General features: G+C 54.6%; 12 protein-coding genes across 12 annotated transcripts; 8 read left to right on the forward strand and 4 right to left on the reverse strand.

Annotated features, from left to right (window-relative positions):
• Positions 1 to 447: 447 nt before the first annotated feature.
• SODALDRAFT_363479 (hypothetical protein) lies at positions 448 to 1310 on the reverse strand (the record flags this gene model as incomplete). The annotated part of the gene is made up of 3 exons (XM_028614561.1): positions 448 to 555; positions 646 to 681; positions 1155 to 1310. 3 exons carry the CDS (start codon positions 1308 to 1310, stop codon positions 448 to 450), a joined length of 300 nt encoding a protein of 99 aa, XP_028463431.1.
• On the forward strand, positions 1147 to 3514 carry SODALDRAFT_328995 (hypothetical protein). Its single transcript, XM_028610825.1, has one exon. It carries the CDS (start codon positions 1380 to 1382, stop codon positions 3111 to 3113), a length of 1734 nt encoding a protein of 577 aa, XP_028463432.1. The 5' UTR covers positions 1147 to 1379; the 3' UTR covers positions 3114 to 3514.
• A 180-nt stretch (positions 3515 to 3694) lies between these two features.
• SODALDRAFT_363481 (alpha/beta-hydrolase) lies at positions 3695 to 4976 on the reverse strand (the record flags this gene model as incomplete). Its single annotated transcript, XM_028614562.1, has 2 exons — positions 3695 to 4512; positions 4691 to 4976. The coding sequence occupies 2 exons, from the start codon at positions 4974 to 4976 to the stop codon at positions 3695 to 3697; spliced, it is 1104 nt and encodes a 367-aa protein (XP_028463433.1).
• A 2389-nt stretch (positions 4977 to 7365) lies between these two features.
• SODALDRAFT_320920 (hypothetical protein) lies at positions 7366 to 8970 on the forward strand (the record flags this gene model as incomplete). The annotated part of the gene is made up of 5 exons (XM_028609580.1): positions 7366 to 7398; positions 7435 to 7821; positions 7921 to 7935; positions 8002 to 8131; positions 8297 to 8970. 5 exons carry the CDS (start codon positions 7366 to 7368, stop codon positions 8968 to 8970), a joined length of 1239 nt encoding a protein of 412 aa, XP_028463434.1.
• A 766-nt stretch (positions 8971 to 9736) lies between these two features.
• On the forward strand, positions 9737 to 10369 carry SODALDRAFT_71225 (hypothetical protein). The gene has a single exon (XM_028615606.1). It carries the CDS (start codon positions 9899 to 9901, stop codon positions 10232 to 10234), a length of 336 nt encoding a protein of 111 aa, XP_028463435.1. The 5' UTR covers positions 9737 to 9898; the 3' UTR covers positions 10235 to 10369.
• SODALDRAFT_71232 (hypothetical protein) lies at positions 10370 to 11811 on the forward strand. Its single transcript, XM_028615607.1, has one exon. The coding sequence runs from the start codon at positions 10505 to 10507 to the stop codon at positions 11591 to 11593; it is 1089 nt and encodes a 362-aa protein (XP_028463436.1). The 5' UTR covers positions 10370 to 10504; the 3' UTR covers positions 11594 to 11811.
• A 105-nt stretch (positions 11812 to 11916) lies between these two features.
• SODALDRAFT_328999 (hypothetical protein) lies at positions 11917 to 15929 on the forward strand. Its single transcript, XM_028610826.1, has one exon. It carries the CDS (start codon positions 12030 to 12032, stop codon positions 15456 to 15458), a length of 3429 nt encoding a protein of 1142 aa, XP_028463437.1. The 5' UTR covers positions 11917 to 12029; the 3' UTR covers positions 15459 to 15929.
• A 342-nt stretch (positions 15930 to 16271) lies between these two features.
• On the forward strand, positions 16272 to 16970 carry SODALDRAFT_71270 (hypothetical protein). Its single transcript, XM_028615608.1, has one exon. The coding sequence runs from the start codon at positions 16368 to 16370 to the stop codon at positions 16839 to 16841; it is 474 nt and encodes a 157-aa protein (XP_028463438.1). The 5' UTR covers positions 16272 to 16367; the 3' UTR covers positions 16842 to 16970.
• Positions 16971 to 19289: 2319 nt separating this feature from the next.
• SODALDRAFT_317221 (ferric reductase like transmembrane component) lies at positions 19290 to 21410 on the forward strand (the record flags this gene model as incomplete). The annotated part of the gene is made up of 5 exons (XM_028609331.1): positions 19290 to 19510; positions 19602 to 19766; positions 19864 to 20738; positions 20842 to 21151; positions 21185 to 21410. 5 exons carry the CDS (start codon positions 19290 to 19292, stop codon positions 21408 to 21410), a joined length of 1797 nt encoding a protein of 598 aa, XP_028463439.1.
• A 700-nt stretch (positions 21411 to 22110) lies between these two features.
• Positions 22111 to 23072, reverse strand: SODALDRAFT_71299 (hypothetical protein). The gene has a single exon (XM_028615609.1). It carries the CDS (start codon positions 22777 to 22779, stop codon positions 22282 to 22284), a length of 498 nt encoding a protein of 165 aa, XP_028463440.1. The 5' UTR covers positions 22780 to 23072; the 3' UTR covers positions 22111 to 22281.
• An 890-nt stretch (positions 23073 to 23962) lies between these two features.
• On the reverse strand, positions 23963 to 27182 carry SODALDRAFT_320923 (formate-tetrahydrofolate ligase; the record flags this gene model as incomplete). Its single annotated transcript, XM_028609581.1, has 5 exons — positions 23963 to 24071; positions 24185 to 26712; positions 26791 to 26828; positions 26955 to 26975; positions 27059 to 27182. 5 exons carry the CDS (start codon positions 27180 to 27182, stop codon positions 23963 to 23965), a joined length of 2820 nt encoding a protein of 939 aa, XP_028463441.1.
• SODALDRAFT_71310 (hypothetical protein) lies at positions 26979 to 27933 on the forward strand. Its single transcript, XM_028615610.1, has one exon. It carries the CDS (start codon positions 27241 to 27243, stop codon positions 27760 to 27762), a length of 522 nt encoding a protein of 173 aa, XP_028463442.1. The 5' UTR covers positions 26979 to 27240; the 3' UTR covers positions 27763 to 27933.
• The last annotated feature ends 52 nt before the right edge of the window (positions 27934 to 27985 follow it).

A 27985-nucleotide genomic window follows, 5' to 3' on the forward strand; every position in this document is an offset into this window, starting at 1 on the left:
TCTTTGTTCATAAGGACAGGGATTTTTAGGGAGGGCTTTCAGGCGCTATCTTCAGATGTGGTTTTCTTGCTTTTTGTCGGTTGGGCGTTCGCTAAATCTGTGTCTTACGGTCTTTGATTCCGTGGACTTGACAGGTTGGGAAACGACTAGGACTGGGTAATAAGCTGAAGCGTAAAATACCCCTTTCTGTTATCGTACTTGGGTGTGTGGCTAGGCGTTTGGGATGGCTACCTTAAGGACAGGTTCACCGACTGATCAGGAGCGAGATACCCAAGGCATGGCTAAACAGAAACATTAAACGGAAGGGGGAGCAAGAATTTTTCTCGATCAATGCAGGTCTCCCAAACATTCCCGAGAAAATACACACAACAAAAAATAGATGATACCTATTTGACCCGGCTCTTTGCTATAATGATCAGCAGATGGAGTATGGAAGTGTCCCCAAGTTCAACTTCCGTCAGGACAGGTTAACATGAGAACACGGCCGGGCCGGACCGAACGGGCGAACAGACGAACTGGGCCTTCATTGGCCAACTCGTTCCCATGATTATCTATCTGGGTATGTGTCTGTCAGCATAGAAGACAAAGGTAATAACGTAGCCGGCTCATAAGTGAGTCGTGGCGGAGGATCCCATGATTCAATACAGAACGGTCCAAGTAGCGTTCCCCGGCCTCCTTGCACTGCCCCAAGTTGATGGCTCCCCGACGAGTTTCTGTATTCCCTTAATCGTTACAAGTTCTTATGGACACTTCGTGGTCGGGAGAGGTAGGTACCTTTAGGTACCTGAACTAATGAAGGTGGGAATGACATCAGACCCACCACATCGAGTATCTTTACGTAAGGTACCTTATGTCAGATACAGCGTAACCGTAAAATAACGTAGAAGAACAGTAATAGGGCACTCCACACGTCTAACACAATGTGGTATGTCACACCCCGATAAGTGTGTGGTGGCATCTGACAGAAATTAAGAAGGTACGTATAAAATATCACTGCTTATACCTCTATAGCCGGGACCCCGGTCAATATAAGTGGTTTATATATTAAAGAACCTGCCTCTGTATTTGTATATTTTACCTGCTGGATATCTATATATGCCTGCTATTTATACACACCCTATATTAAACTGTCTCTATTGTCCTTCCCTTCTGACCTCTGGGTGGAGGCCTCCATGGCCGACACTTGACGATATTGACCATTCGAACAGGCCAGGAGCCCATTCCAAGCTCTCTCCAATCTGGCCGTTGCAACACCGTTCTCGATCACAACAGAGTACGACCGACCCCAAGCGAGCCAGGTGGCCTGACATTACACGTCGCCCCACAACACGCGAAGCGACACGACGTGAGGTCGGAAGTCCCGACAAAAACTTGCGGCCATGTCAATACGAATTGCCCTCGACAACCAGCCCGAGTTATACACCAACCTAGATGTTATTCAAGGCCGCATTGTCCTTTCTCTGAATCGGGCTGAGCAAGTGGGCGGGATCGTCGTCAAACTTGAGGGCGAATGCAAGACGGCTCTCACTCTCTCCCCTACCCCTTTCGACCAACCCCACCGCCCGCAACAACCCCGCCTTCCCAGCGCCGGTCCTCCGGGCAGTGTCGTCGACGAGAGCCACAAGATCCTATACAAATTCCAACAAGTGTTTCCAACATACGAGGATGACGCTGCCAACAGCTCAGTTGGCGGGAGCTATGTGCTACAGGGTGGCCTCCACGAGTTCCCCTTCAGGTTCAAGTTACCTCTGAACAATATGTGTAGCGACCAGGCCGCCATGGCAAAAATGGGAGGGCTTGGCGGGATAGGCGGGTTCTCTGATGGAAGCGGCATCTTCGGTTTGGGAGGTATGCGCGTCATGGACGGAAGCAAGCAGCTCTTCCTTCAGCACATCACCAAGACGCTTCCCCCTTCCTTCACCAGTATGCCCGGCGCTGCCGAAGTCCGCTACTACCTCAAGGTCACTATCCAACGTCCTGGCCTCCTCAGAGAGAACTGGCGTTACCAGACCGGCTTCAAGTTCATGCCCGTCGAGCCACCTCGCCCGCCCCTGACGGGTGAGGAAGTATTCGCTCGTCGATCCTTCACTTTCTCACCTCGCGCATCTACCCCGACGTCCCCGGCACCCACACCCACTCCCACGCCCACGCCCACGCCGGCGAAGAAGCGGAGCCCGTTTTTCGGCTTTAATAAGGATAAAGCTCCCGCCCCTAACGGTGGCTCGCCCGCGTCTTCCTCGGATGCCGCTGTGGTACCCCCCTCCGTCGAGATCTCCGCCCGCCTACCCCATCCTTCTATCCTCACTTGCAACCAGCCCATCCCGCTACGTATTCTTGCGAAGAAGCTCCTTCCCTCCCACGAGCAAGTTTACATTACCTCCCTCCAGATCGAAGTCATTGGTAACATGACCCTGCGAGCCCACGAGATGCGTTACAGGCATTCCAACCGATGGATTGTGGTGAACCAGACGGACATGGCCATACCCGTGCTCCGCGATCCGAAGTCGGAGGACCTCGGCGTCGAGTCGGTCGTGCCGGATGACATCTGGCGCCAAATTCCCCTCCCCAACACCATCGGCCCTTCATTCACGACGTGCAACCTCCAGCGGACGCACGAGCTGGAACTCAAAATAGGGTTGAGTTGGGGGTTGCCGTCACCGTCCCGAAGCCTCCTCGGTCGCAACAAAGACCCCACGCCTCAGTCGATCTACCTGCCGTTGCACTTCTCCAAAGTCCAGGTCTATTCGGGCATCTCCCCTCCTGGTGGCCTCGCGACTTCGGCACAGGCGTCCGGTCAACTGAGTCCCGCGACGTCGGGAACGACCTCGGCCGTTCCCGTGGATCCGAGTAGGCCTCCGAGGTTACCCCCACGGACGAACACAAGCCAAAGTCTGTCTGCGCAGCCGCAGCCGCAGCCGCAAACCCAGTCGCAAGCCCAGCCGCAAACCCAGCCGCAAACCCAGCCGGCGCACGATCCATTATATCCTCCACAATTAGACCCTTCCGGGCCGTCGTCTCCTTACGACGACGCGCCTCCGAGTTACGACGAAGCCATGGCCGAGACGGCTACGGGGCCGTCCTCAGGTGGCCCTGCCAATGGCGACAAGGGGTAGTAAAATCGCCGCAGGAAAGCAAAATCAGAGATAGACAGTAACTCATTAGTCTAATAAACAATAATGAACGAAATAGGCTTAACTTGCCTATTAATACTGTATAACTACCACGGATATATATACTAAGGAAAATAATGAACAAAGTGGTACTAGCCCCTTAAAAAATGGTATACGGAGGTTAAATCCATCCTACAGACACCTAAAGTCAGGAGAGGCGTTTCTGGGGAGGTTAGCACAGAACGTATGTATCCCATGCTGTATCACTACCCTGCTCATTACCTTATTACCCTGTATCACCTGGGCACAGTGATCTTCGATCTATCTATCCCCACGTGTTTCTAGATAGAGTTCTTACTACGTACCTGGTACCTTAGTGAAATGTTTGTCTATCTAAATGTTTCTCAGTACCTTATATATGTATTGTCTCCGTACTTGTGACACATGCCGCTATTATCACGTCTAATAGAATCTGCCCACAAGTCTACCTCAGGGATGGTAAGCAAGGAACCCCCAAACTCCACGTTGAGGAAAAGGGGAAGAAGGACAACGCTGTGCAGCAACAACGCAAGAATAAACAATATTCAAAGGCCCTCTTTCGCGAGCATATCGGCAATGTCTAGATAAAACGCCACGGCGTTGAAGGTCCTCTTCCGCCCCGTCCAGAGGCGGCGGGCCTCCCAGCGGAGCCAGTTGGTCCAGTTGATGAGATCTAGGTGGGACACACCGACGAGGGTACCGCGGTATTCGCCCCAACGACTGCTCGCGACGCTGACGAGCCCATCGTTGGGCCCCTCGGCGTCGTTGACGACTTGCCAGCTCAATCGGAACGGGCTGAGGAGACCGGGAGGGTCCTCGGAGCGAACGCAGGCGCCGAAACTGAAGTAGCGAACTTCGGGGACGTCGGGGACGGAAGGATTGAAGTCTTGGGCGAGATAGCGCGGGGACAGCTGGGCGAAGGCGTCTCCGGACCCGGAACCGAGGGCGGGGCCGATGCGGGGGTACCAGGAGGACAGGCGGACGGGGCCGAGCATGTAGTCGGCGAAAGGACTGCCGCGGTGCGGGGTGGCGACGGTGACGAGGGAGGCGACGCGAAGGCGGGGCCGCAGGACGGAGATCATGTACCGGGCGTCCAGGCCGCCCATGGAGTGTGCTATGACATTGACAGGTTGGTCCGGGGGGATTTCGGCCTCGATGGAGGCGGCGAGCGCTTCGGCGCGTACGGCAATGGAGGCGGAGGCGGGCACAGTTGGGGTGACGATCTGGAGGGAGGGGGAGAGGGTCCGGAGGGCGCCGGTGATGCCGTGCCAGTAGTGTATTGGTGGTAGGAAGGGGAGGGGAAGACGGAGCTCCGAAAAGCCTAGGAGGCCGTGGGCTAGGACGATGGGGTATCGCGGGGCGGCTATTTTTTGTGTGGGTTCACGGGGTAGCTTGATTAGCCTTGACTTTGTCGAACGGTCGGGGCCTAGGCGGGGTAGTGATGGACGGGATGCCAATTGCGGGACCTGGCAAGGACAGGGGAGGACAGGAGAGGACAAGACAGAGAAACAAGCAGAGGGGAGAGGGTACAGTGCACGTACAGTAGCTATCCCTCAAGCGGGCATAGTCGTCGATAATCTGCCTCCCGGCATCTTTCAGCCTAGAATCGGTGGTTTCGGAATGACCCGACGATGACCTTTTCTGAGCCGACTGGTGCAGGCCTCTGCGCTGGCCGCATTGCGAGAACAGCCCCTGTCGCGGTAAGAGGAGCACAGGGAGAAGGGCGACTGTCTCCTGGCGGAATTGCAGGTGCGGTTGAACTGCCAAAGCAGCCGCGCTTAGCGCTCGTGTGAGTCTTGGGAGGGCCCTTTGGATGCCTGCCAGCATGGTTTGCGTGGGCTAGAAGGGGCTACGTGGCGGCCGACATAAAGGTTCTGCGTTTTTGGGACTAGGTGGTGAGTGAACGGTGACGTGGTGGATAACTGGTCAGAGCGGCCCAGGGGGGAAAGATGCATCCAATGTCGCTCTAGGCCAAAAGTTAATAGCCAAGACCCGCTAGGCTCACAGTAAAGACAAACCGTTGCCACGGTACGCGTTAATTAGCGGAATGTCAGCCGCGATAGCGCTAATCCGGGCAGGGTTCAGGCAACAAGGCAACTGCAGCTTGTGCGGGCTATATTGCGGGTAGTCACGGGACTACCGCCAGCAGCTAATCAGACAACAGGATTAGTGTAGTCAGATCTCCGACGATCTACGTTGTAGAAGAGGATTAAACTTATCTCTTTTCCTCTTCCACACACACACACAATATACGTGCTTGTCACACAGGCTATGGGTTGTGGGCTAGGTAGTTATAGCCTAGGTAGGTATCTGCAGGTGAGGGACGGGACACCCATGTCCACGTCAGGGTATCAGGGTCCCCACTATGACAAAAGTTGTCTCCTTTTGCAGGTGGGGCCTGCCGTCGGTGCCTGCTAACAAGACGGATTCCCCTCTCCATTCTCCAAGAAGCGAAGACGGAATATGCGACCCTGGCTGGTATCCAAGGTACGTTGTACTTCGCACGTTCCAGGTTGCAACGTACTTGGGCTGGAACAAAAAGAGCTACCGAGTTTTAAAGGAATCCGCATTCTGGTGGAAACTTTTCTATTTCCTTTTCTTTTTTTCTTTTGCTTCCAACAGGGCCCAAACACTTCTATCCACTGAACCACATACCGAAAGGTAGGCACACACATTCACTAACCTGCGAATTAAGCTGCATGCATACCTAGATAAACACATTAACACGAAAACGGCTCAGTCAATTAATTCCATCGAGTCTGCAGCTTCAGCGATGGCCTGCCATTTGTGAAGTGAGACATCTGTCACAGCGGTATGTGGGATGTCGGCAGTCCCTACACGTATTTCTTCCCCCATACGTTGCGAGTGTAGACGGCAACTGATCGTCAGCGGAACGATATCCGCGGGTCGATCTATTCCTCTTTTGAATCTCGATTGAGAAGATAACGAAAGAAACGGGAGAAACCAAACAAACGAAGGGGGCTAGCCACCGCAGGGGGACATCAGCCAGACGGCCGCCATATCATCCCTCATTGGTTAAACCACCCGTCTCTAAGCGCCCACCGGTGATCTTCAAGGTCGCGTGTATGCAACATTGCAACCCCCGACTGCGGCCTAATAAGTGGATAAAGTCCTCAACGGCCCATCTCATCTTTCGATTGGTGGTTTCAACGGGTTCAACATTGCCGATCCCTTGGCCGGTGACCGGGGGGAACCGATCCCTCGGGTCCGTTTCCCTCGCGCACCAACAGACAAACGTGACCTTTCTTCACCTTTTCACATCCTGTTCCCCCCTCCCCCAGTTATCTCCGCTCTCCCGTTTCCCCCCTCCGTCCCAAAAGAAACATCCATGATCCCCGTTCTTCTCTCCTTTTTGTCGGGCTGTGTATGCATACGTTGTAGGCATGCATGCGTCTTCTGCCTGCATGTCTCGGACTGACCCGAATCCTTGTTGATTGTTCTACGAAGTACGTACTGCAACAAGGACAAACTCCGACTGCTTTCTGGCCCTTTTTTTCTTTTCTTTTTTCCCCTCCCTTTTCCTTCCGTCTCCCGTCCCTTTAGCGTTTGGTCCCCATTTCACATCGGGCGCCCGTCATCCCTCCCGCCCCCCATGTCCGGGACTTGACTCGGCTCATCGCCAACAAACAAAAACAAGAGAAGCCAAATGCACCTCTTAGGACGCGTTCCGTATGTCGTTGGCTCTCGTGGTGTCGACTGTACCACCCACATACGCACACACGGCAGAACAATCCCATGCAAGTGGACGCACGCTATCAAGACCTGCCCCATCCCAAATGCGACCCCAAAAGCTTCCCACAGTGCTGGTTACTCGGCTCCTTTTCTCCCGGCCGATTCCCTCCATTTCCTCCATTTCCTCCATGTCCCTCCTCACCCTCCATGAACCATGAACGCATCCTAAGCGCCCCGCCCGCCCTATTATTCCATTTGTTCAATCCTGGTGATCCGTCCTGCTGGGCGACTTGGCCTCCAGCCCGCCCTCCACTCTCTCCCCCCCCCCACGGCCCGTGCCACCCCTTCTCTGCTGCAGTTTTACTGCCGAGGTCCCAAGAGTATATCATCACCAAGACCGCCGAGATCTTTTGCTACTTTCCCCCCTTCCGTTTCCTCTTCTTCCCCTTGCTGTTTTCGCCTCATGGACTAGTCACCTCGTCGGTTGTCGCCTGTCCCCAGTCCTCGTGTTAAACCGGACGCCATGGCAGGCGACTGTGCTCCAGAACACTGCCCGGTAAGAGGGGGCTTTTTCCTCTACCGGCCTTCCCAGCCCGGAAACGCCGTGCTGCTAGCCTTGTTCGCCCTCCTCGTTCCAGTCACCGTCGTCTTCGGCCACCGCTTCAAGACACCGTTGTTCGCATCCGCCTTGACCACGGGGCTCTTGCTCGAGGTCCTCGGCTTCGTTGGGCGCGTCCTACTCTTTCGCAATGTCGCCGACAGGAGCTATTTTGCCCTGTCCCTCGTTGGAACAGTCTTGGGGCCAACCTTCATTGCAGCCTCCCTCTTTCTCGTTCTGCCGCACGCCGTCTCATTATATGGGCCCAGAGCCTCCTCCATCAGGCCCAAGCACATCGGCCTAGGATTTGCAGGCCTGATACTGATCGCCGGCATCTTGGAAATCATCGGCGCTGTGTTTGCAGCTTTTGCCATTATAGGGGTATGCATGTGGAGTCGAGTGTCGAGACCGTCGCGAAACCCTTTTTTTTTGTTTCTTTTTTCTTTTACTGTTTGACTCGACTTGATGTGACATGACAAGCAAGGCAATAGTCAGGTTAGTTAACATAGACACCAGGCTACAGGGAGCACCGGAATCTTGGCCGCTGGCTTGGGACTTCAGGCCGCTGCGTTGATACTCTTCATCTTCACGCACCTCTGGCTCGCCATTAGTTTGAGCGGCGAACGAGAGAAGCTGGACCCAAAGCACGCCCGAGTTTATCGATCCTCTAGATTCAAGCACTTCTTGCTCGGTACGTCTTTCAAACTTTAAGAAACAAACATCCCTAGATGATGGGGCTTGATCGTTGTCAAGACTCAAAAGAATCAAGTGCCCTAACCATTCTCAATCTCTTTAGCCATACAAGTGGTAGCCGTCCTCCTCCTTGGCCACACAATATATCGGATCATCGAAACAGCAACCGGGATGGGCGGTCTCCTCTCTCAGCACGAAATCGCATTCATGCTCGTCAACGGCCTCGTCCCTCTTCTCGCCTGCATCATCCTCACCGCTTTCCCCCCAGGCGCCGCCTTCGGCACGGCATGGGGCTCAACTTCCCCTCGTTTCCGCTCCAAACATAACCTCCAGCCGTTACCCTTGCCTCTTCGCTCGCCCAAGTCTCCCTACGACCACCACTACCGAGACAGGCGCACCAGCCCCCTTCAACAGGCCGGCTTTTACAACACGTCTGAGAAACAACAGCAACAGCAGCAGCAGCAAGAGACCCCGACTTCGGCTGGGTCGATGCCTCTGCACGAGTCCACCATGGCCACAGCGATCCGAAACAACCCCGTGACACAGACGACGACGCAGCAGCCCACCCCCGTGGCCACGACACAGAAACACAGCCCCACGTACTGGAGGGAGCAACAATATCACCTACAGTACGGGAAGCCTAGCCCCACGTCCCCTCATTCGGTGAGCCAACAGTCGCCCTCGCAAAGCCCGACTTTCCCGACAGGAGGTCAACAGCAACAGCAGCACAGTCCTGGGTTGGCTTCGGAATACTCGCCATTTACTTCCTCGCGGAGGACGAGTATGAAGCCTCAGGCCACGCCGAAACAGTTGGTAGATAGTGACAGCTTATGGTGATGCTGCAGGCCTTGGCCATCGCTGCACCGCATCGCTGCACCGCACATGGCAGGGGTACGCATGGCAGGGGTACGCATGGCGGAAGAGAACTCCGGACGAGAGCAAACTTCTCGACAGTGACTCTTGTCCACTTTCTCGTTTATGTTATTTTGTTCCTTCTCCTTGGTGATTGGAAGCAACGCGCGCGTGTGGGTGGTTTCTTTATTTGCCTTTTTTCCTCTTTTTTTCTTCTTTTTTTCTTTTTTCTTCGCTGGCCTTTTCTTTCCTTCACTCAGAGATGAGACTGCTCAGGCGAGTCGGGAACGAATGACGGGGTGGGCGGCAAGGGTTTGACCTTTCCCGCGACTCTTGTGGGCGTTTTTCTGTTCTTGGTTATATATCAGGTCCGGTTTCTCACGATATCATCATCCCTCTTGCTTTAGTATATACCAGGTTCCAACGAGCTGAAATGGGCTGTAAGGTGGCTGTCTGCCCGGCATATCCGCATTCCTACACATATCTTTTTACTTAGATTACCTGATATTATCTACGAGGCGACGAACGGTGTTGTCGTGACTCGTCCCTCAACATGGACCTCAGACATTCATTACTGATCTACTCATGTCATCCTTGTCTCTTCTGAGACATTCTAAATTGGTTCACTGGCTATCCAACTCTCCCGTGTGGGGTGACGCTCAAATGTCATAACTAGGAACCGCGTGACTGACAGATGAGTTCGTACACATCTATCGCACTTTTTGCAATAGGTATTTCTTTCTTCTTCCCCCATCATGGACTTTGACAAAAGGATATTATAGCTAATCCTGCGAGGGCTTAGGGTAAAAGAGGACCAAACAACGAAAAAAATAAAATTGCAGTCACATGCAACACCTGGCATTCGCCGGTCGTCACCGACCCGACTACTACTCTGGCCCTCACTGGTTTATCTATGAGAGAGCGGACGGGATCTCGAGTTTTCCGGTGGGTATGGTCGCATGTGTCAGCCATATGTTGTCAGTCAGTTTATCAAGTTTCAGCCCCAGCGTTCCAACCCCTGGTGTGTGCTAACGGACTGGCCTCCAGGCTCATAAGGATTCCCCTGAATCTCAGTCGGGTCCCTGTTCGTCATACCATGGCAGTTCTATTCATTCTCTCAACATTCTTTGCGCTTTATGAAGGCAGAGGCCAAACTAACCCGCCTTTCATTCCAAAGACCCAAACTTCATCTAAAACATCTCTCTCTCTGTTCTTCTTTATCCCTTGGTGGAACAGTCTCCCTCCCTAAGCACCACATATCCTGTATTCTAGACTCCAGCTCAAAAGCTATAATCATGGTCCTTTGTTGCCAGGATCAACAAACAAGCGCGTTTCTAAAAGTCGCACAAACAAAAGACTTCCATTCCCTCCTTCAAGCTATATAACACAACTTTACCCAATGCAGGCTCACCCTGCCAAGGCGAGTTTGCATGTCACAACCCGTTTGCAGCCATATCAAACCACCCATCCCAGGGTCAAACCAACAAGAGAAAACCCATCCCTTGCTTAATGCGTGGCAATGGGACAACAGAACAACAGCAACACTATGCAGGAACCCAACCAGAAATCCCTGCCCAGGCAATCCGCTTTGCACTGCACTCGCTCCCGGAAAGCCACTGTCTCCGCATCCATCAACACCTCCCTCCTTCGGTGCCATGCGACACTACAACTCGCCCGCAGCAGTAGTGTCTCCTCCCCATCCGTCACCCCCCTTCCCCCATCCGGGCTAGCGGGGACCTCCGCCTCAGAAGACCAGGATCGGCGCGACATCCACCTGTCGGCCCTCTGCCACGCAGACGACGCCCTAGCCACGGCGCTGGCTTTCAACCTGCATCAGGCACGCGCCCGTGCGTATCTCTTCAGGGGACACTCCCTTGTCCGTCTCGGAGAGTGGGAGCGAGCTCACGGGGCTTATGTGCGGGCCGCGAGTGTCATGGGGCCTGGCTGGAGAGATGCGGACATTGAAGGGTTGACGAGGAGGTGCTTGTGCGAAATGGGCTGCATCCCCCAGGAAGTGGGGCCGAACGACGTGCGAGGGCGTCGAGGGCGTCGAGCTGCGGGAAAACCGACCCTGCCTGGCGAGACTTGCATAGGGCCTTCTTGCCAGGGGGGCAGCGAGGGCAACAACAGGCAAGGGGACAAAGGCACTACCCGAGATGCCACCAAGGGAGACGGTGGCAGACGGGCAAGGGGTAAGGTGAGGCTCGATTCTGGTGAAAGCATGCCGGAGTTGTGGTTGTTTCATGGTTCTGCCCATCATGGCGACAAAGAACTACGAAAATCACGAGGAGAGCAGCACCGGAAAATCAACAGGGGTACCTGTTGTGACAGAGACGAGTTGAGACCCCATGCTAACCTTCGTAAAGATATTGCACTGAACGAAGACGGGGAGTTTCTCGTTCGGCTGCAGGACGGGACGGTCGTGGCTGTTTCACGGAAACGACCCATTTTGAGACGGGTTACCGCGATGCGGGAAATGCATCAGAAGACCAGAGTGCCTAGACAAAGGGAGATCCAGGGGGAGACCGAAAATAGCTCCCATGACGCCTTGTGCTTGGGGGTTTGGGCCGCCGTGAAGCGTCGGCCCCCAAAACGTGTGCCCATATAGAGAAATAGGGCAGGGGGCTCGGCGTGGTTGGGTAGAACCTTGACATCAAAGGGTTCGAGTTTACGAGCATCGGTTTCTTTGTTCCCTGAATAGGACACCCCATGGTCGTCCTCGAGACTAGCCGAAGTCTGGATGTTTCTTTGTTGGTGAAAAGAAACTGCAATGTGCTCTCCTTTGTCCTCTGGGTGCGAAAGTCAATGTTGTTTGTCCGGATCCGCCAAGATGGGGATGGCTATTGACAGCAATGGATATGAACGTCCCTTCAAATTCAGCGCAGGGCCCGACATTATCTTCTTCCTGAAATCACATCGGTGATTTATCGATGACACCTCAAAGCAACAAGACTGCCCCATTCGAACTCGTCCTATCTTAACAGTAAAAATCATCATTCACTACAGTGAAAATTTAGTTTCGGGAGCGGTTCAGAGCAGTCCAGATGTCGGAAGATGCTACAGGAGGAGTCGGGGCGGGCGGCCAAAATGTCCCTGCTGGTCAAGGCAAGGGAGCCCAGGACCGCCTCAAGATGTTTGCGCCTCCCGATCCCATGCCGGAATCCGAAAAGGCAAGAACCATCCAAGAATACGAAGACAGCTTCGCCGACGTCATACACGAGTGCGACGATACCCCAACGGATGCAAAGCGAGTGCACTTCCTCGACCCCGAGAAAGGCCGCGACCTGAACCCTGAGGAACGCGCCACCGCTCGCGTTCGAGCTATAGAAACCTCCATAGGCCAGCGACTCTCCGAAGAAGACGTGGGAAGCATCTTGGATTACGCGATGACAAACGACGGCATGGTCGAAAGACTGCGGGAGTGGGCGCAGGGCCGTGACGAAGTCCCCACTGTCTTCTTGAACCAGCTCCTTGAACGCCTCCAGACGGTGACCTACGACGCAGTAATCGAAGAGGCACGTCTTCGCGACGTGATGCGCCGCGACCACGACCAGATGCAGACTCGTCTGGACCAGTGCGAGGAAACCTGCGCCAAGGAGCGCGAAGATGTCAAGGTGGCAGCGCGGACGCAGCTGACAACCGTACACATCAAGAACATCGTGACGCGCATGAACAGCGTGGCGAGGGCACAAGACAGCATCATGCGGGACGAGAGTCCAGCCCCGGGCGAGGACGAAGCTTCCGCCAAGATGGCCAACGAGAAGGCTGCGGCGGAGTGGAAGGAGGCCTATGACGAGGTGGTGCGCGCCGTCACCGAGCGTCAAAGATCCGATGACGCCGTCGACGGAGCGACAGAAGACGAAACGCTGGCGAAACTAAACGTCCTAAGGGATGCAGATGAGCAGCTAGAGATTGCGATCGACAAACTCCGGGACCTCGCGCGAACCAGACACCGCGACTACCTACTGCAAGCTCGCGGTAGGGGCAGTCCGAAACAGCACCAACTCGAACAAAAACACGCCCAACTCCTACAGGACCAGCAATCCCTAAAAGAACTATGGCAGTCACTGGTTACACTGGCCTCCCAAAGAGAGTCCACTCGGGCGGAGCGGCGGGAGATGAAAAGACAGCAGTCGAGACCTACGGAGACACAGGTCCAGAGCTTCGTCCAGTCCAGGAAGTTGGTGGAAACGAAAAGGGAATGTGCGCGCCTGAAGCGCCAGCTTTCTGAACGGGAGCTCCAGGTGGCAATGCTCGAGAAAACGATCGGCGGATTCAGAAACGACGATATCGAAGCTGCGGTCAAGAGCGTGCGGATATACAGGGGCCTCGTCGAAGCCGAACTGCGGAACCGGTGGTACGACAAGGCCGGTCGTCTCGACTCTCACTTCAAGACGGCGGGGAGGCTCAATAGGTCCTTTGAGGGAATTCGACAAACTCTCGACGCGCTCGACCCAGACAGTGGTATCGAACACGATCTGAAAGAACTCCAAACCAAGACAGCACGAATCTCGACCGGTCTTGTAGGAGTCACGTCGGGCATCGGCCAGCTCGTGGCCGAATTCCAGGACCTGGGACATCTGATCCACGACGATGGCCGAAAGCTGTGGAACGAGGCCGACAGCAGGGCCACGACGGCAGTGAAGGATCGTCAAATTGCGGAGCTGGAGCGCAAGGTAGAGAGGCTGGAGGCCAGAGGACTCGGCATATCAGACAGCGAGGGCATCAGGAAGGTGCTTGAATCCGAATCTGGGCAGAGGGAGCGCAGCAACCAACTTGCGGATAGGTACGAGAAAACGATGCTGGAGCTTCAGAATAAGCAACAGCAACTTGAGGCGGAGCAGCGCGACAAGGAGAGTTTAGAGGAACATGTTCACTCGCTGCAGGCGATGCTCGGCCAACCGTCCGAGCTCACGGAGGAACTCGAGCGACACAGGAGGCGTTGCCTCGACGAGGAGCAGAGAGCCAACGACGCCGAGGACCGGGTGGAGGGGCTAAAGAAAACGCTGGAGGAACTCAGCACGCAACTTCTGGAGCTGCGTGCGGCCAAGGCTGCGATGACAGGTGGGGAGGAGATCCGATACGGCCAGGCCCTCGAAGTACCCGCAGCAGACGTGGAGCTCATAAAGGAGCTCCAGAATAAAGACAAACAGATACGAATGATGACGAACAACCAGGCCGAAAGCGAGAAAACATTGCGGGAGAAGTTGAGAGTCTTGCAGGAGGAGATCCGTCGGCTGATGAAAGCAAACAAGATGGGGAAGGAACGAGAGAGCAAACTGGAAGCGGAACTGGCGGACTGTGAAGACGAGCTCTCCGAGCTCAAAGTGAAGGCGTTGTCGTGGCACACGGCAGCACCGGCTGACGTCGACGAGGTGACACTTAAACAACGGGTTCACGAGGAATTCGGCATCAACTTGGACGAGGCGGTCGAGAATTTGGAGGACGCCAAAGCGAGATGGAAGGAGTTGTACTCGGAATGGGAAAGCTGCTGCCAGGAGCGAGACGGTCTGCAAGAGGAGCTGGTGGAAGTCAAAGAGGCGCTGGCGCGGCAAGAGAAGCTTTGCACGGATCTGCTCGGAGGAAACGGCGGGCTCCGGCGCGAGCTCATGGAGACAGACCGCAGCAGGGACCGACTCCGGTCTCTCGAAACGGACGAACTCGAGCGGTACAAACGAATTGTAGCGGCAACCAAGGACCACGTGGACCGGATCCTGGACAGGAGAGCTCGGGGCGAGGATGGTATTGAAGGTATATGGCGGCCTGGAGAGCGGAAGACAGTTCCCGACGTGCTGGAGATATTCTCACAGCAGAAGTCCACAGAGGCCTATGAGGACGATGAGGGGAATGTCCGGCAACTCAGCACGAACGAGATGAACGCTTACTGGAAGTTGCTGCGGTTCCTGGAGTTGCGGCGGTACGTAACTTGGGCGCTCGAGCAGCGAGACTTCGGCAGGATGAGATCGCAACTCGACAGGCTCGAGCGGTGGTTCACAGATTCGGGGAACTGGCACGAGTACTATACCAGGTCGAGCATCGAAGTCTGTCTCGCGTATCTCTGGGCGACCCTTCATGTCCTAGAGGCGCAAGAAATGTACCTGCAGAGACTACCGGACTGGGACCGTTCGGCGGACATGGCGAGGGACAGGTTGAAAGAGGGGGAGGAGCTGGAAGAACAAGATGCAGCGGAGATGGGAACGCAGAACAACGCAGAACCGCTTGTTGTCTCTCTCAAGGGCTGGCTCGACGAACAGCTGAAGACCGTCTTCAACAAGAGGCACGAGTTTTTGTTGCCGTCGAAGCCCAGCTGCGCTTGCAGGGTCCGACCTGCATTCTGTCGTATGCACCGGGATCCGAGTGCGAGAAAGAACACTCGATTCTACCATCTCGCCCAGGTGAAAGGCGCGAGAGCCGATCTGCTGTTTCAGGAACCAGTCGCGAAAGATCTGGAGCCGTTCAATGCTGCGATCTAACCTTCATGCGAAAGGGGTTCGGATGTTCCGTCCCGCCTCAGCTTTTTGTTTTCTTTTGTTCGTTCGTTTCCCCCCCCTGTCATGTCATGTTAGACAAGAGAAGATGCCGTTGATGTGGGCAATGAGAGGCGGCTGCAGCCTGTCATGCCATTATTTCGGTATATAGACTCGAATATGTTACAAATGAGGATCACTTCGAGTAGCATGATTTGAAGAGGTGCTCTTTATGGAAGATTTGGTGGCCCGACTGCTGAGTGTCCTTCATTTGGTCATCGGAAACGGGTTGAGGTTGAGGTTGAGGTTGAGTTTCGAGGAGGGAAGTTGGTGATGTTATTATGAAAATGAAAATGGGGGATTGGAATTACCTTAGTTCACTAATCACGGAAGTCCTTTCCGGGAAATCGTTTTGCCGAATCAGTTTTATCAGACATCTTAGCTAATATTAGAGTAATACACGCAACGTGACATGGCCCGTGTGTTTAAAGACCGCCCCCTCCACTCACTCCACTTCCTTTTATCAACGACAAGAAGCTGCGTTGCTCTGTCCACCAACACGCACAGAAGAGCTTGTAAAACCTACGGATACGTTCAAATCTTCCCCTACACGGTGTGGGAATGTCTTCCGGTCGTCCGTGTCCGGGTCTATGTTGTTTCGGGACTTTCGACCAATAGAGGGGGAAGGGGGGTTTTCACCTCGACATGCCATTCCATCATGATGCACGATATAGTCGGCTGGTTTCATATCCCGACCCCCGAATATCGAATGATTACTGGGCGATATTCTATTGACACGTCGCATTTCGCATTTACCTCTATCTTTCAAAGTATGGATACCCGTCACTCTCCCTCCCATTCGTGCCAAAGACATTTGTCGGCATCGTGGAGCCAGTCGGAGAAGCTACTACCTCCATGACGCACTGTTCCCATGTCTGTCCTCCGTTCGTCCCCTTCGTCTTATCTTCTATTTTCGCCCTCATATTGCTCCTTTCGTCCCTTCTCCTCCAGTTGATTGCTTTTGCCGGTCGACTGGCTTTTCTGGAACAACATGCCACGTCGCCCACTCGCAAAGTGACTGGTATGTGTACTTTGGGGTGTGGGAAGCACTTAGGTGCCTCGCCTTGGGAATCACAACCATCCATCTCATTGTGCGGATGCGAATGTACCGATACTACTCCCCGCACTCTGGTTGGGGCGAGCGGACGGATCAGGATCCGGATGCGGATCCTGGACGAAGAGTTACATGTGTACTTCCTACAGGAAAGAGCAAGGAAAACGAAGATCCTTCCCCCTTCTATTCCTCTCCCAATAACACAACTACCGAGGGGGAAAAAAGAAAGAAAGAAAAGCAGAGACAAAAAGGGTAAATCCGGTCCCGAAAACTAACTCGATTCGCCAAGACGCGGAACGCTAGGCCCCTAGGCCTTAAATCGAATCGAAGCATGTGGCATTTCCACCGACTGCAACCTTACCGCTAGTTATTGCGCGCTTATATGAGCCGCAGATGAATCAAGCACCTGACCATCATCTTGGACCCATCCCTGTCACACAATAGGGACAGAATCAATCCACATCTTTCTTCTACGAAGTACTCGTTCTACTCCGTAACGTAGTCGAGTATCGCGACAACGAGGAGACCTCGCTCAACGGGTCGAATGACAGTGGAGATCTGCCCCTCGCAAAGTCCGGTCCGTGGGTGCTGCCGTCTTGGGCAGCCTTGGTCGGGGAGGGCATAGGAGTAGAGCCGAACGCTCCAAGCCGGGTCCCCCCCCCTGTGTCCGTGCTCCGGACACTCTGGGTAATCTTCCCCACGGCAGGGGGACTGCTTCTGGGACTGCCGTGGCAGGGGTATTGCACGGAACCATGGCTCTGTCCTCCGCTGCTTTCTATCTGGATTCCGGGGGTGTGAACTGATCTTCTGCATGACGACGACGAGCAACCTGCTTTGTCAAGATGACCAAAGCAAGCATCTACGAATATCCGTCCGAATAGGTAATAAACATCCAATCGTCAACGTGGGGACTTTTGCTCGTGGGAGGGCATGAGGGACATTGTACGGGTAATTACAACGTACTTCGGACGATGCACGTACATTTACTTCGTACAGGATATTCTACAGACACCCCGACACTCACACGACCCGTTGATTCAAACCCCTGACAGATCTCCCACCCCCAACATACGGAGTACACGATTCACGATTCGTCTTTTGCCTAGACGTCACCTCGCCCGTACCCGTACGCCGGCACCTAGGTACTTGCCCAGCACCGTTCTCCCGCTGTCGCCGCTATCACTTTGGTCGATTGTTTGGTTCTTCGATGAGCTGCTGCGGCCGGCACTTGTTCAATGGATGACTGTTCGATCAATCAGCATGGGTTAGCTGGGTATTGTTCTTAGCTGCTGGGACTATGGGTATGGACGGCATGGCCATCCATCTGGGGAACATCCTGGGTTCACCTGGGACAGGTTCCTGGCTTGTCGTTGTCCCCTGGTGCACGCCGTTGCACTCTACGGTCGAATTAATTACTTCGTACCTCGGTTGTCTGACCATCCGAAGAACAAATCCCACCCCCTTTCCTCTCTTTTTATCATTAGATTCATTGGACTCCCCATGAGCAATCAGGATAACGGTTATAGGTGTTGATGAAACCACGACCGTGTGGGTCGAATATTCGTCTCGCTCGGCACAGCCTTGATACTCTCCCCCGTATTCTCTCTTCTCCCCTCTGTCGCCTCGCCTCTCCTCTCAGCCTCTCCCCTCTCTGTGTGTGCGTGTTATACACCAGCCACGCAGGAACGGGAAACGTCACTGAAGGGGTGTCGGTGTCCTATGTCCTATGGTGGTGACGGTTCTCCTGCCGCATCTTGTCAGAACATTCGCGAAACCGGCTCGTGTTCCGTAAGGGACCTCATTGACATGAATCATAAGCGGATAGGCGGGAGAACAGACAGAACAGACCGGTGAGAGGATCACAGCCATGCGTCTTCTGATCAGACAGAGCGGCCTTTCTCATCACATGTATGCAGGCTCTCAGGGACCGATGGCCTCGACCCGAGTCGTCCCAAGCCCCAGGCTCTTTTCTTTTTCCCCCCCCGCCCCCCCAACAAGAAGATATTCGATGTGACCTCACGAGGGACGACGGTAACTGTAAAGCGCTGACGGAGTGCAACGCTATGATTTCCTTGACATGCGTATATTGTGTGTCATCCCATATCCCCCCTCGCCCACAATCACCTTGCATATTCATATTCAATCGCAACGGAGCATATGCGGGATGCGTAAATTAATTCCTTACATACCTTAGCTAACCCGTACTTGCGACCACCTACTAGGTACCTACCTTGCCTTGCTCCTGCCTTACTCCCTTGCCCCTGCCTCCTGCCTTCCGGTCCCCATCTCTTGCCGTTGACTGCGTACCTACCTTACAGTTGCTACCTTACTTGGATGTCATCTATCCTGCGTCTCGGGGGCATAATATATAATGGATATATATCTCTCCTCTCCCTCGTGTCATCCACCTACCTTATCCAAAGGTCATACCATTTCAACCACGCACGCCCGTCCAACTGTTTACCTCTTATCTAACATCTCTCCATCTGCCACTTTATATTCTCTCTCGTATATACACACATACAGCCATTTGACCGTACCTCAGAGACCCCTTCTTGGATCGAAGTCAGCTCATCAAAGGCTGCAATACCTCCATAATATCCGCCTCGGTCTACGCTGTCTCAATACCAATCAGTAGTCCATTCGTGGATCGATCCATACCTCCCGGCAGAAAAACCGTATACCTCCCAGAACTGGTCAAGCGGCTGAATATTCAATATAGGATGGCCGGCCCAAGAGCAGGGGGCGGCGGCCCATCGCAGTTCCCTAAGGAATATGCGGCTAGACAGGCACTGAATCGGGAGGCAACCATTTACTTTGCGGCTGCGATGGCTGGGCTCATTGGGATAGTTACCATCTTTCATCTGATCCGGGTGGTTGGGCGGAGAGGCAGTCTTGCCTCAGCGCCCACAGTTCTCGCCAGTCCGTTCTTCTATACTTCACGGTGAGTGCGGCTCCTTCTTCGGAGCCTTGTACGTCCCTATGACGCGGGAGGGTTTTGCTAATCAAAAGGCTTTACTATTTCTTGCACTCAGGGTACTAAGGAATGTCCTTATTCGTAAGGTGCCCGGCCTTCCCTCGGCTGGTCATGCTGGTTTGGCGGTCGCATACGTTACACTCAATATAGTGCTGACCTTCACCCATCTTCTGGATGATCCTGTCATGTCATTGAAGTCGAACGTGGCCGCCAGGACGGGTTGGTAAGTTCACCACTCTCCCGCTGCAGTACTCTTTGAGTCTTTCCCTGGCCGGTAGGAGGCCCTTAGAAGACTAACCGTATTTCTCGCTCGTCCCCAGGCTTTCTCTCGCTAATATCTGTCTCGCCATCTTCCTCGGCATGAAGAACACCCCCTTGGGCTTTCTGACAACATGGTCCTATGAGCGCCTCAACTCCATACACCAGGTAGTCGGGTACACGACCATGGCCCTGGTCATCATCCACGCTGCGGCGTACACCGATTACTTCGCCGATAGTGGGAACTGGGCTCGCCTACGGGTGATCGACGAGATCTACGGTATTGTTGCAGGATTCACCATGCTCACTCTGGTTGTTGTGGGGTTTACCATCCGCCGCCGGTATTATGAGCTCTTCTACCTGATCCACGTGTCATTTTTCGTTCTGTCCATGGTTTTCATCGGCCTCCATCAGCCCGATATCCCGAAGCAAATCTTCGCCATCACGGCGGCGGGAGCCGGCATCTGGGTTTTCGATCGAATCGTACGGATCTTCCGAGTCACCTGGTATAGCTTCAACAACAAGGCGACAGTCCACCCTCTTCCCCACGGTGGCACTCGCATCGTCTTGCGCAAGCCACCCAAGGGGGCACGGTCGGGCGAGCATTGCTTCCTGTGGATACCCAAGATCAGGCTGCTCGAGATGCATCCGTTCACAATCGCGGCCATGGACCCCTTGGAGTTCGTCATCGCTTCGTATGATGGGTTTACGTCGGACCTCCATAAGTTTGCCAAGGCGAATCCGGGTGCAACCATCAGAGCTTCTGTCGAAGGCTCTTACGGCTCCTTCCCGGATCCTGCCGCTTACGACAAGGTGGTGCTTATTGCCGGGGGGAGCGGTGCCAGTTTCACGGTCGGCATGGCACTCAACATGCTCAAGAGGCTCAAGCCCAGATCTCAGCAGAGAATTGAATTTGTTTGGATGGTCAAGGATTGTGGTATGATTCCCTTGTTTAAAACCCTTCATCTCTACTTCAGTTTCTTCTTTTGAATGTTTGGCCATCTCACTAACTTGGCCCCCTTTTTTCCACTCGCATATAGATCACTTTGATTGGTTTTCTGGTCATCTCTCAACCATTCGACATACACTGAATGGATCCATCTCCCTCTTCGTGACGCGGTCACCCCAGCCCAATATGACCATGACAAGCACCACCCTGGCTCAAGTTGATCTGCCCAACTCAGCGGCATCATATACTCCTGATAGTGCTCCTGGCTCACCTATAGACCTCGAGGAGAAGTATCCTCTGCCCCTTGAGCGCCCTGCCGGTGCTTTCTTTCGCCACGTCTCCGATCCCGAGAAGTCAGGCGCCGAGACGGATTTCTCGTCTCCAGTCTCTGCTTTATCCGTGTCGCCGTCGATACCGTATTTGCAACCCCCAAGAGCCGCGGGCCAGAGCCACCTACATGGTATCCCCATCACGTACGGGCGGCCTGACGTGTCAGAAATCGTCAAGAAGGCCATTGACGGCACACCAGTCAATCAGCGGGTATTGGTCATGTGCTGTGGACCCGATGGTCTGACGACGGAGGTACGAAACACGACGGCACGGAATATAAGCCGTAAGGGCCCGGCCGTGGAGCTTCACTGCGAGCAGTTTGGTTGGTGATGGGCATTTGCATAGCGGGCACTGGGTATTCTCCATGACACGTTTGAAAATGATAACTTGGTTCTCTTTCTCTTTACTTTCTCCGAAACCATTTTGCGTTCAAGTGTATATGGAGCGATCGTAACTATGCGACTGATGCTTCAACCATCCCCCCTTTTTTTTTCTGGTTCAACCTCTCCCTACTCTTCCGACGCGGCTTGACTTCAGCAATGGGTTTAGGAAGCACTTCCGGTAGCCACAACCGACTGTAGCCTTCCGGTTCTCTTAGCTGTTCGCCCTATGTCTCGTCTGAGATGGATTGCCGAAAAGAGTAGTCGACGAGTTGTCCCTAACCCCACGCAAACTTCCTGATACCACCCCACACCACCCCACACCACCCACATAGCGAAGCACAAAGACCTCTCATCACGATGACGGCGGCTGGCCGGCCCGTTACATAGGCATGCTCTCAACCAAGGCAGGGCGGGATTGTACCGACTGGACGGGCACACACAGGCACACGCACACGCACCCCCCACTACCACACTGACACACTACGCAATACTTCGTACCTACGGACACACCAGACCAGAAACACAACTACCGCCCATGTTCTCCGCATTCGTCCCTTACTCAGATGCTTCAGAATCTCGCGTGTGGCGCTCCCATGATCTACGCTTGAGACGGATCTTTTCCATTTCAGACAGTCCTGACACCTGGGGAAGTACAACACGAGGACAAACAGCGAACAAACCAGTTAGGGACGACAAGCTCAACGGGCTCCTTGGTTACTTGGAGCTTTTGGTTCCGGGATGTTTAGACGTCAGCGCATTTGCCGGTTTAGGGAGGTGTGATCCAAAATACGGGTGGAAGAGAAGGGGCTGATGACGGTTCAGGTATGGCAGGTAAAATATGCTGGGACATAGCTGGGCTGGTCCAGGACTTGAGCTGAGGTGAGGCAAGGTGAGATCGACGATGCAGATGCTGATTGTGATGTATTTCGTACGAAATACGACGTACTGTGGGAAGTGTGATGCGAACATGTTGCGAAGGCACGATATTTCTCCCGGTTAAAAATACGATTCTTCGCTCCCGGAAGCGAGTCCCCTGGGCCGGAAGACGGTGCCACACGCAGACACAACGCCATCATCATCAGCATTAACCTTCTATTTTTCTTCCCCTTGTTTTTATTCTTTGCCTTTCTCTCTTCTTTCCTGCCGTTCCCCTCGAAACGAAGAGGCCTCTCGTGATATGACAAAGCTTTGAATAAACTTACATCACGATGCACTACGCCCCTGCGCTTACGTCCTCCACTTTCAACCACAACCCCGGCTTGTACGGTTCGGTTCCTTCCGGGGAAGGCGTCGCATATTATTCCCCACAACGGCATATGTGTTGCGGAAGCTAGGAATTAAGGATGCCCATGACACACCACTTTGTCAGCGCAGAAGATTCGGCATGGTAGGGCGGCGTTCAAGTTGCCCCGATCCCGAGCCAAGTCGGCGGTTTCAGGACCGGGCGACCTAAACGTCCTGTTTCTAGCTGTCGTCCCGAATTCAAAGACACGAATGGGGGAAGGGGGGGGTGGACAAGGAAAAGGAAAGGGAAAAGGAAAAAGGGGGAGGGGGGAAACAGGCAGGGGAGTGTGAAAGAAAGGCAGCACGAACACGGATACCAAGCAGTAAGCTTTCGACGGCCTGGGCCTATCTCCTATCCCCTCCCCTACCGGCATTCCACTTGCTGTGATTCAACTTGCCTGTGCTGCTGCTTTTGATTCTGCCTTTCCGCCTGTACAAATTTACGACAAGTGGGATAGAAAATCACGACGAGCGAGACTTAGATGTTTAAAGTACGGGATAGACGAGATGCGTTGGCTGGCACTTGAAAGAAGAATATATCCATTTTGTTCGCGACAACAAGCATTTTTGACACTTCTGGTAGCGAGTAGGCGGTAAATGGAAGACGACGTCCCTACCTTACCCAGGGAGTCGGTGCTTCTTCTGTTGTACTGGCGTACCTTGCGTTGTACGGAGCCTTGTCACACGGGGGAACTCAACAAGGCGATGGATGCCAAGCTTCTTGTTTGCTTTCCTTCCTTTCTCCTCTTTTTTCCCCTCCCCGGAAATGGCTACTCGTTCTGGTTCAGATCGCGGCCGACGTCGTTCCGTGTACGTTGTAATTAATACACCGCCACGGACCACGTACCGTTCCATTTGAAGGTCTCCAAGCCGACGGCCAAATCGTCGAATCTTGGCCCGAGGACTATACCACACGATGTGGCCTTCGTGGCCTTCCTTCAGACATGGATCGCCTTACAAACATCTTACTAAATACAATTCGGCATTCCTCTCTCGGTTTTTGGTTTAATGTCCCTTTTGTCTATTCTCTGCTTAATGAAGTAATGACGGATATCGCTGAGACGGAGGTATCATTGTTGAAACAGATCTAAGCCCCGGCGCGCCTTTTGTGTTGAAAATTGGGAAGGGGGGGGGTTTCTTTTTCCCTTATCCCAATCCATGTTTTCCCTGCCATCAAGTGGCCCCGTAACTGATACTATACCGCACTATTCTGTTCTAGAACAGACCCTGAATTTCACCCGTCTCTACATCGACGTCCACGTTGAGGTAGCCCGGTGCCGTCGGTAGACCCGGAATCGTCTGGATGTCCGCCGCCAGAGCGTACCTAGGTTTCGTCTGTCAGCATTGTTCTTCTCCCGGGGCGAAAAGGGGCGTGGGCGTGAGGTTTGGTTTGGTTGGGTTTGGGTTTGGGTTTGGTTTGGTTGTAGAAAAACTTACAGATATCCTGCACCTGCGGCCATTCTGACGTCCCTGATGGGCACCGTGAAACCGGTCGGCGCACCCTTCAGGTCGGGGTCGTGAGACAACGAGTATTGCGTCTTCGCAACGCAAATGGGCAGGTTGCCGAATCCCTGCTTGGCGTACTGGTCCACCTTCTTCTGCGCGAGTTCGCTGAACTCGACCGCCGCCGCACCGTACATCTTCTGCCCGATCGCCTCGATACGCTCCTGTACCGTACCCTCGAGATCGTACAGCAGCTTGAAGTCCTTGGGCTTCTCGCTTGCCGCGATCACCGCCTTGCCCAGCTCCACGGCGCCCTGGCCGCCCAGGGCCCAGTGGTCCGCCAGCACGGCGTCTTCGGCACCCGCCTTGATCGACTCCTCCCGGACCACCGCGATCTCGGCGTCCGTATCGGTGGAGAACTTGTTGACGGCCACTACGACGGGAACGCCGTACGCCTTGGCGTTCTGGATGTGCTTCGCCAGGTTCACACAGCCCGCCCGGAGGATCTCGACGTTCTCCTCCTTGTAGACCGGACTCAGGGACGCACCCGGTGCGATGGGCGGACCGCCTCCGTGAACCTTGAGAGCACGCACCGTAGCAACAATCACCACGACGTCGGGCACCAGTCCCGAGGCGCGGCACTTGATGTTGAAGAAGCGCTCACCGCCCATGGTGAAGTCGAAACCAGCCTCGGTCACCACGAAGCCCGCCTTCTCGTTGTAGTCCTCCTCGGGCTCCGTGCCCACGAGCTTCAACCCCAACTTGTCGGCGATGATCGAGCTGTTGCCAACGCTGATGTTGGCGAAAGGACCCGCGTGCACGAAGACGGGGGTGCCTTCCAGAGTCTGCATCAAGTTGGGCTTGATGGCGTCCTTCATCAGCGCCGTGAGGGCGCCACCCGCGCCAACGTCGTCGCAAGTCACCGGGTCGCCGCTTCGAGAGCTGGCCACCACCATGCGGCCCAGCCTCTCTCGTAGGTCGGCCAAGCTGGTGCTCAGCGCTAGAATGGCCATGCACTCGCTGGCGACCGAGATGTCGAAGCCGGTATACCGCGTCTGGCCCTTCTCCGTGGGCGCTGCGCCAACCGTGACGCCCCGCAGATGCCTGTCGTTGACGTCCAGGACGCGGCGCCACGTGATGGTGTCCGGATCAATATCCAACCGGGCAAACCGGCGGATCTCGTCCTCGGTCAAATCGTCCGGGTTGGTCTTGTCGATGCCCAGCTTTTTCAGACGTCGGAACATGACGGGGGCAAACTCCCGCTTGCCGCCCTTCCCCGGGACCAGCCGACGGTACAGAGGGCCGTCCTTTTGCGTGTTCTCGTGGAACATGCGTGTCTCGATGGCCGCCGCGAGCAGATTGTTCGCCGCGGTGATGGCATGGATATCACCCGTCAAATGAAGATTGAACTCGTCCATGGGAATGACTTGGCTGTAGCCGCCTCCCGCCGCACCGCCCTTGATGCCGAACGTCGGTCCCTGGCTGGGCTGCCGCACGTTGGCGAACGTGAGGCGACCAAGGTGTGCACCTAGAGCCTGAGCAAGGCCCATGGTGGTGGTCGATTTGCCTTCGCCTAGCGGTGTCGGTGTGATGCCGGTGACGACGACATACTTGCCGTTGCGCCGATGGTCGAGCCTCTTCAGGAGGTCCAGGTTGACTTTAGCCTTGTAGGCACCGTAGGGCTCGAGCTCGTGGGGGGCGATGCCAATTTCCCGGGCGAGTCGAGTGATCTGCTTGGGGGTTTGGTGCCTCGATACCTCGATGTCCGAAGGCACAGGGTTCTTGAGGTGCAGGGGCAGTGGGACAATTTTCCTCAGCTTCTGCCGCTCGAGAGACTTGGTGGCCGCGTCGACCACATTGCGCAGGAGCATGGCAACAGTCATGGGACCCACGCCACCGGGTACAGGAGTGATGTACGACGCAACCTGCGAGGCGGATTCGTAGTGGACGTCGCCAACCAGACGCTGACCCGACTTCTTGGTGTCGTCAGGCACAAAGTTGGTGCCGACGTCGATCACGACGACGCCCGGCTTGAGCCACTCGCCCTTCACGAATTCAGCTTGCCCGATGGCCGCAATGACAACGTCTGCGGTCTTGAGATGATCTTGCAGGTTCTGGCTCTTGGTGTGGCAGACCGTCACAGTTGCATCGGCGTGACGGAGGAGGTAGCTAACGGGGCTACCGACGATGTCGCTTCGTCCAAGGACGACTGCATGTTTGCCCCTGAGATCAATGCCGGCTTCCTGCAGGAGGACCATGACACCCTTGGGGGTGCAGGGAATGAAAAGGGGCTCTCCCCCACGCTTCGCAAGCTCTCCGATGTTGGTCGTGCCAAAGCCATCGACGTCCTTCTCATCGGCGACAGCAGAGGTGATGTTGTACTCGTCGATGTGCTCCGGCACAGGCAGTTGCACTAGAACGCCATGGACTGAATGGTCTCCATTCAGGCGATAGATCTGATCGAGGAGCTCTGACTCGGAGATGGATGAAGGGAAATGTAGCAATTCGCAGGAAATGTTGGCCTAAACTAGGGGTTGAGCATTTGGACAGATGATTTAACGGGGGAGGGAATAGGATCCAGAGAGAAGTATAATATATACCTCTTGGGCGGCCTTCAGCTTCATTCGCACATAGGTGGCTGGAATACGTGAGCTACGGGCCTCTTCAAAATGATGCCATCCATGGGATGGGGGGGGAGGAAAGGTAAGAAGGAGGGGGCGGGGGAGGGGGAGGGGGAGGGGCAGATCGTCGGGGCAAAACATACAAGAGTCGGATCGGTCGCCAACTGGTAGGAGACATTCATCGGTCAGTAACGGCACAGCTTCTCAATTCACGAAAACAATTCGTCGGCAGGACAAAGTAACAAACCTTGGATAATCTTCAGGGAGGGCTGGAATCTCGGATTGATGGCCTGTCGCTCGAGAACCTCGGCGGCTAAGCCCTCGCGGATCTTCTTGGCGATAGCCGTGCCATCAATCTTGGTGGCGGCCATGGCTGCGTGAGATGTCGAAAAGAACCTAGAGAACCGACTGGCACATGAACTGAGGGCAATGGGATTTCCGTTTTTCTTGAGGGCCGGAGTTGACAAAGAGGAGAGGTTGAGTGCCTTGGCTATGGTGGGTTTGGTACGAGTGGATGTGATGTGGGAGCGCGGGGTGAAAGTGGAAGTGGGCGGACAGCAATTGGCGGTGGGGCACCGGTCATGCCCGGGAATTGCTGGAATGGTTAGGCTTCTAGCCCGTGACAATCCCCGCCGGCTTGAGGGAAGGCTAACGGTGTGGTGCTGCAGGTCCAGACTTAATTGTCCACCGAGGCTGACAGTCGCAAATCCATCCAATCCTGTTGGCGCTGTGGCTAAGCTCGTCGACATCGGCCTCAACCTCGTCCTATCTATACGAGAAGACCGAGACAGGTTGAGTACCGGAGACGAGTTTGTCCGTCCTAATTGGAGTATCGAATTGCGAGAGTTCGTGAGCGAGAGCTGCCGGGATGCCATTCTGATGATCTGGCGATTCAAACCACCAGGGAAACTGGAGAGAATGTGTTTGTTTGTCTTCTGTATCCGTGGCTGATCTTGATCTTGATCTTGATATTGGTCTTCTTTTTCTTTTCTTCTTCTCTTTCTTTTCGGACGCTGCAACCACGCCTTCTCCCAACTCACTTCCGAAAGTGAATTCTGCCCAAGAACATGCGATGAGTCTTCGGACTAGAGATGGGCATACATTGGTCGGCGGCGGCGAACTGGTCAGGGAGCGGACAGACGATGCCCTCTCTTCAAGGGAGTGATGTGGCCAG

This window comes from Sodiomyces alkalinus (assembly GCF_003711515.1).
Source record: "Sodiomyces alkalinus F11 unplaced genomic scaffold SODALscaffold_11, whole genome shotgun sequence".
NCBI classification, from domain to species: domain Eukaryota; kingdom Fungi; phylum Ascomycota; class Sordariomycetes; order Glomerellales; family Plectosphaerellaceae; genus Sodiomyces; species Sodiomyces alkalinus.

What these genes read in the sequence shown, in the direction of transcription:
- SODALDRAFT_328999 (XM_028610826.1), top strand. Translation starts at nt 12,030, where the DNA reads ATGTCGGAAGATGCTACAGGAGGAGTCGGGGCGGGCGGCCAAAATGTC.
- SODALDRAFT_71270 (XM_028615608.1), top strand. Translation starts at nt 16,368, where the DNA reads ATGACGCACTGTTCCCATGTCTGTCCTCCGTTCGTCCCCTTCGTCTTA.
- SODALDRAFT_71299 (XM_028615609.1), bottom strand. Translation starts at nt 22,779, where the DNA reads ATGCCGTTGTGGGGAATAATATGCGACGCCTTCCCCGGAAGGAACCGA.
- SODALDRAFT_71310 (XM_028615610.1), top strand. Translation starts at nt 27,241, where the DNA reads ATGGGATTTCCGTTTTTCTTGAGGGCCGGAGTTGACAAAGAGGAGAGG.
- SODALDRAFT_71225 (XM_028615606.1), top strand. Translation starts at nt 9,899, where the DNA reads ATGAGAGAGCGGACGGGATCTCGAGTTTTCCGGTGGGTATGGTCGCAT.
- SODALDRAFT_71232 (XM_028615607.1), top strand. Translation starts at nt 10,505, where the DNA reads ATGGGACAACAGAACAACAGCAACACTATGCAGGAACCCAACCAGAAA.
- SODALDRAFT_328995 (XM_028610825.1), top strand. Translation starts at nt 1,380, where the DNA reads ATGTCAATACGAATTGCCCTCGACAACCAGCCCGAGTTATACACCAAC.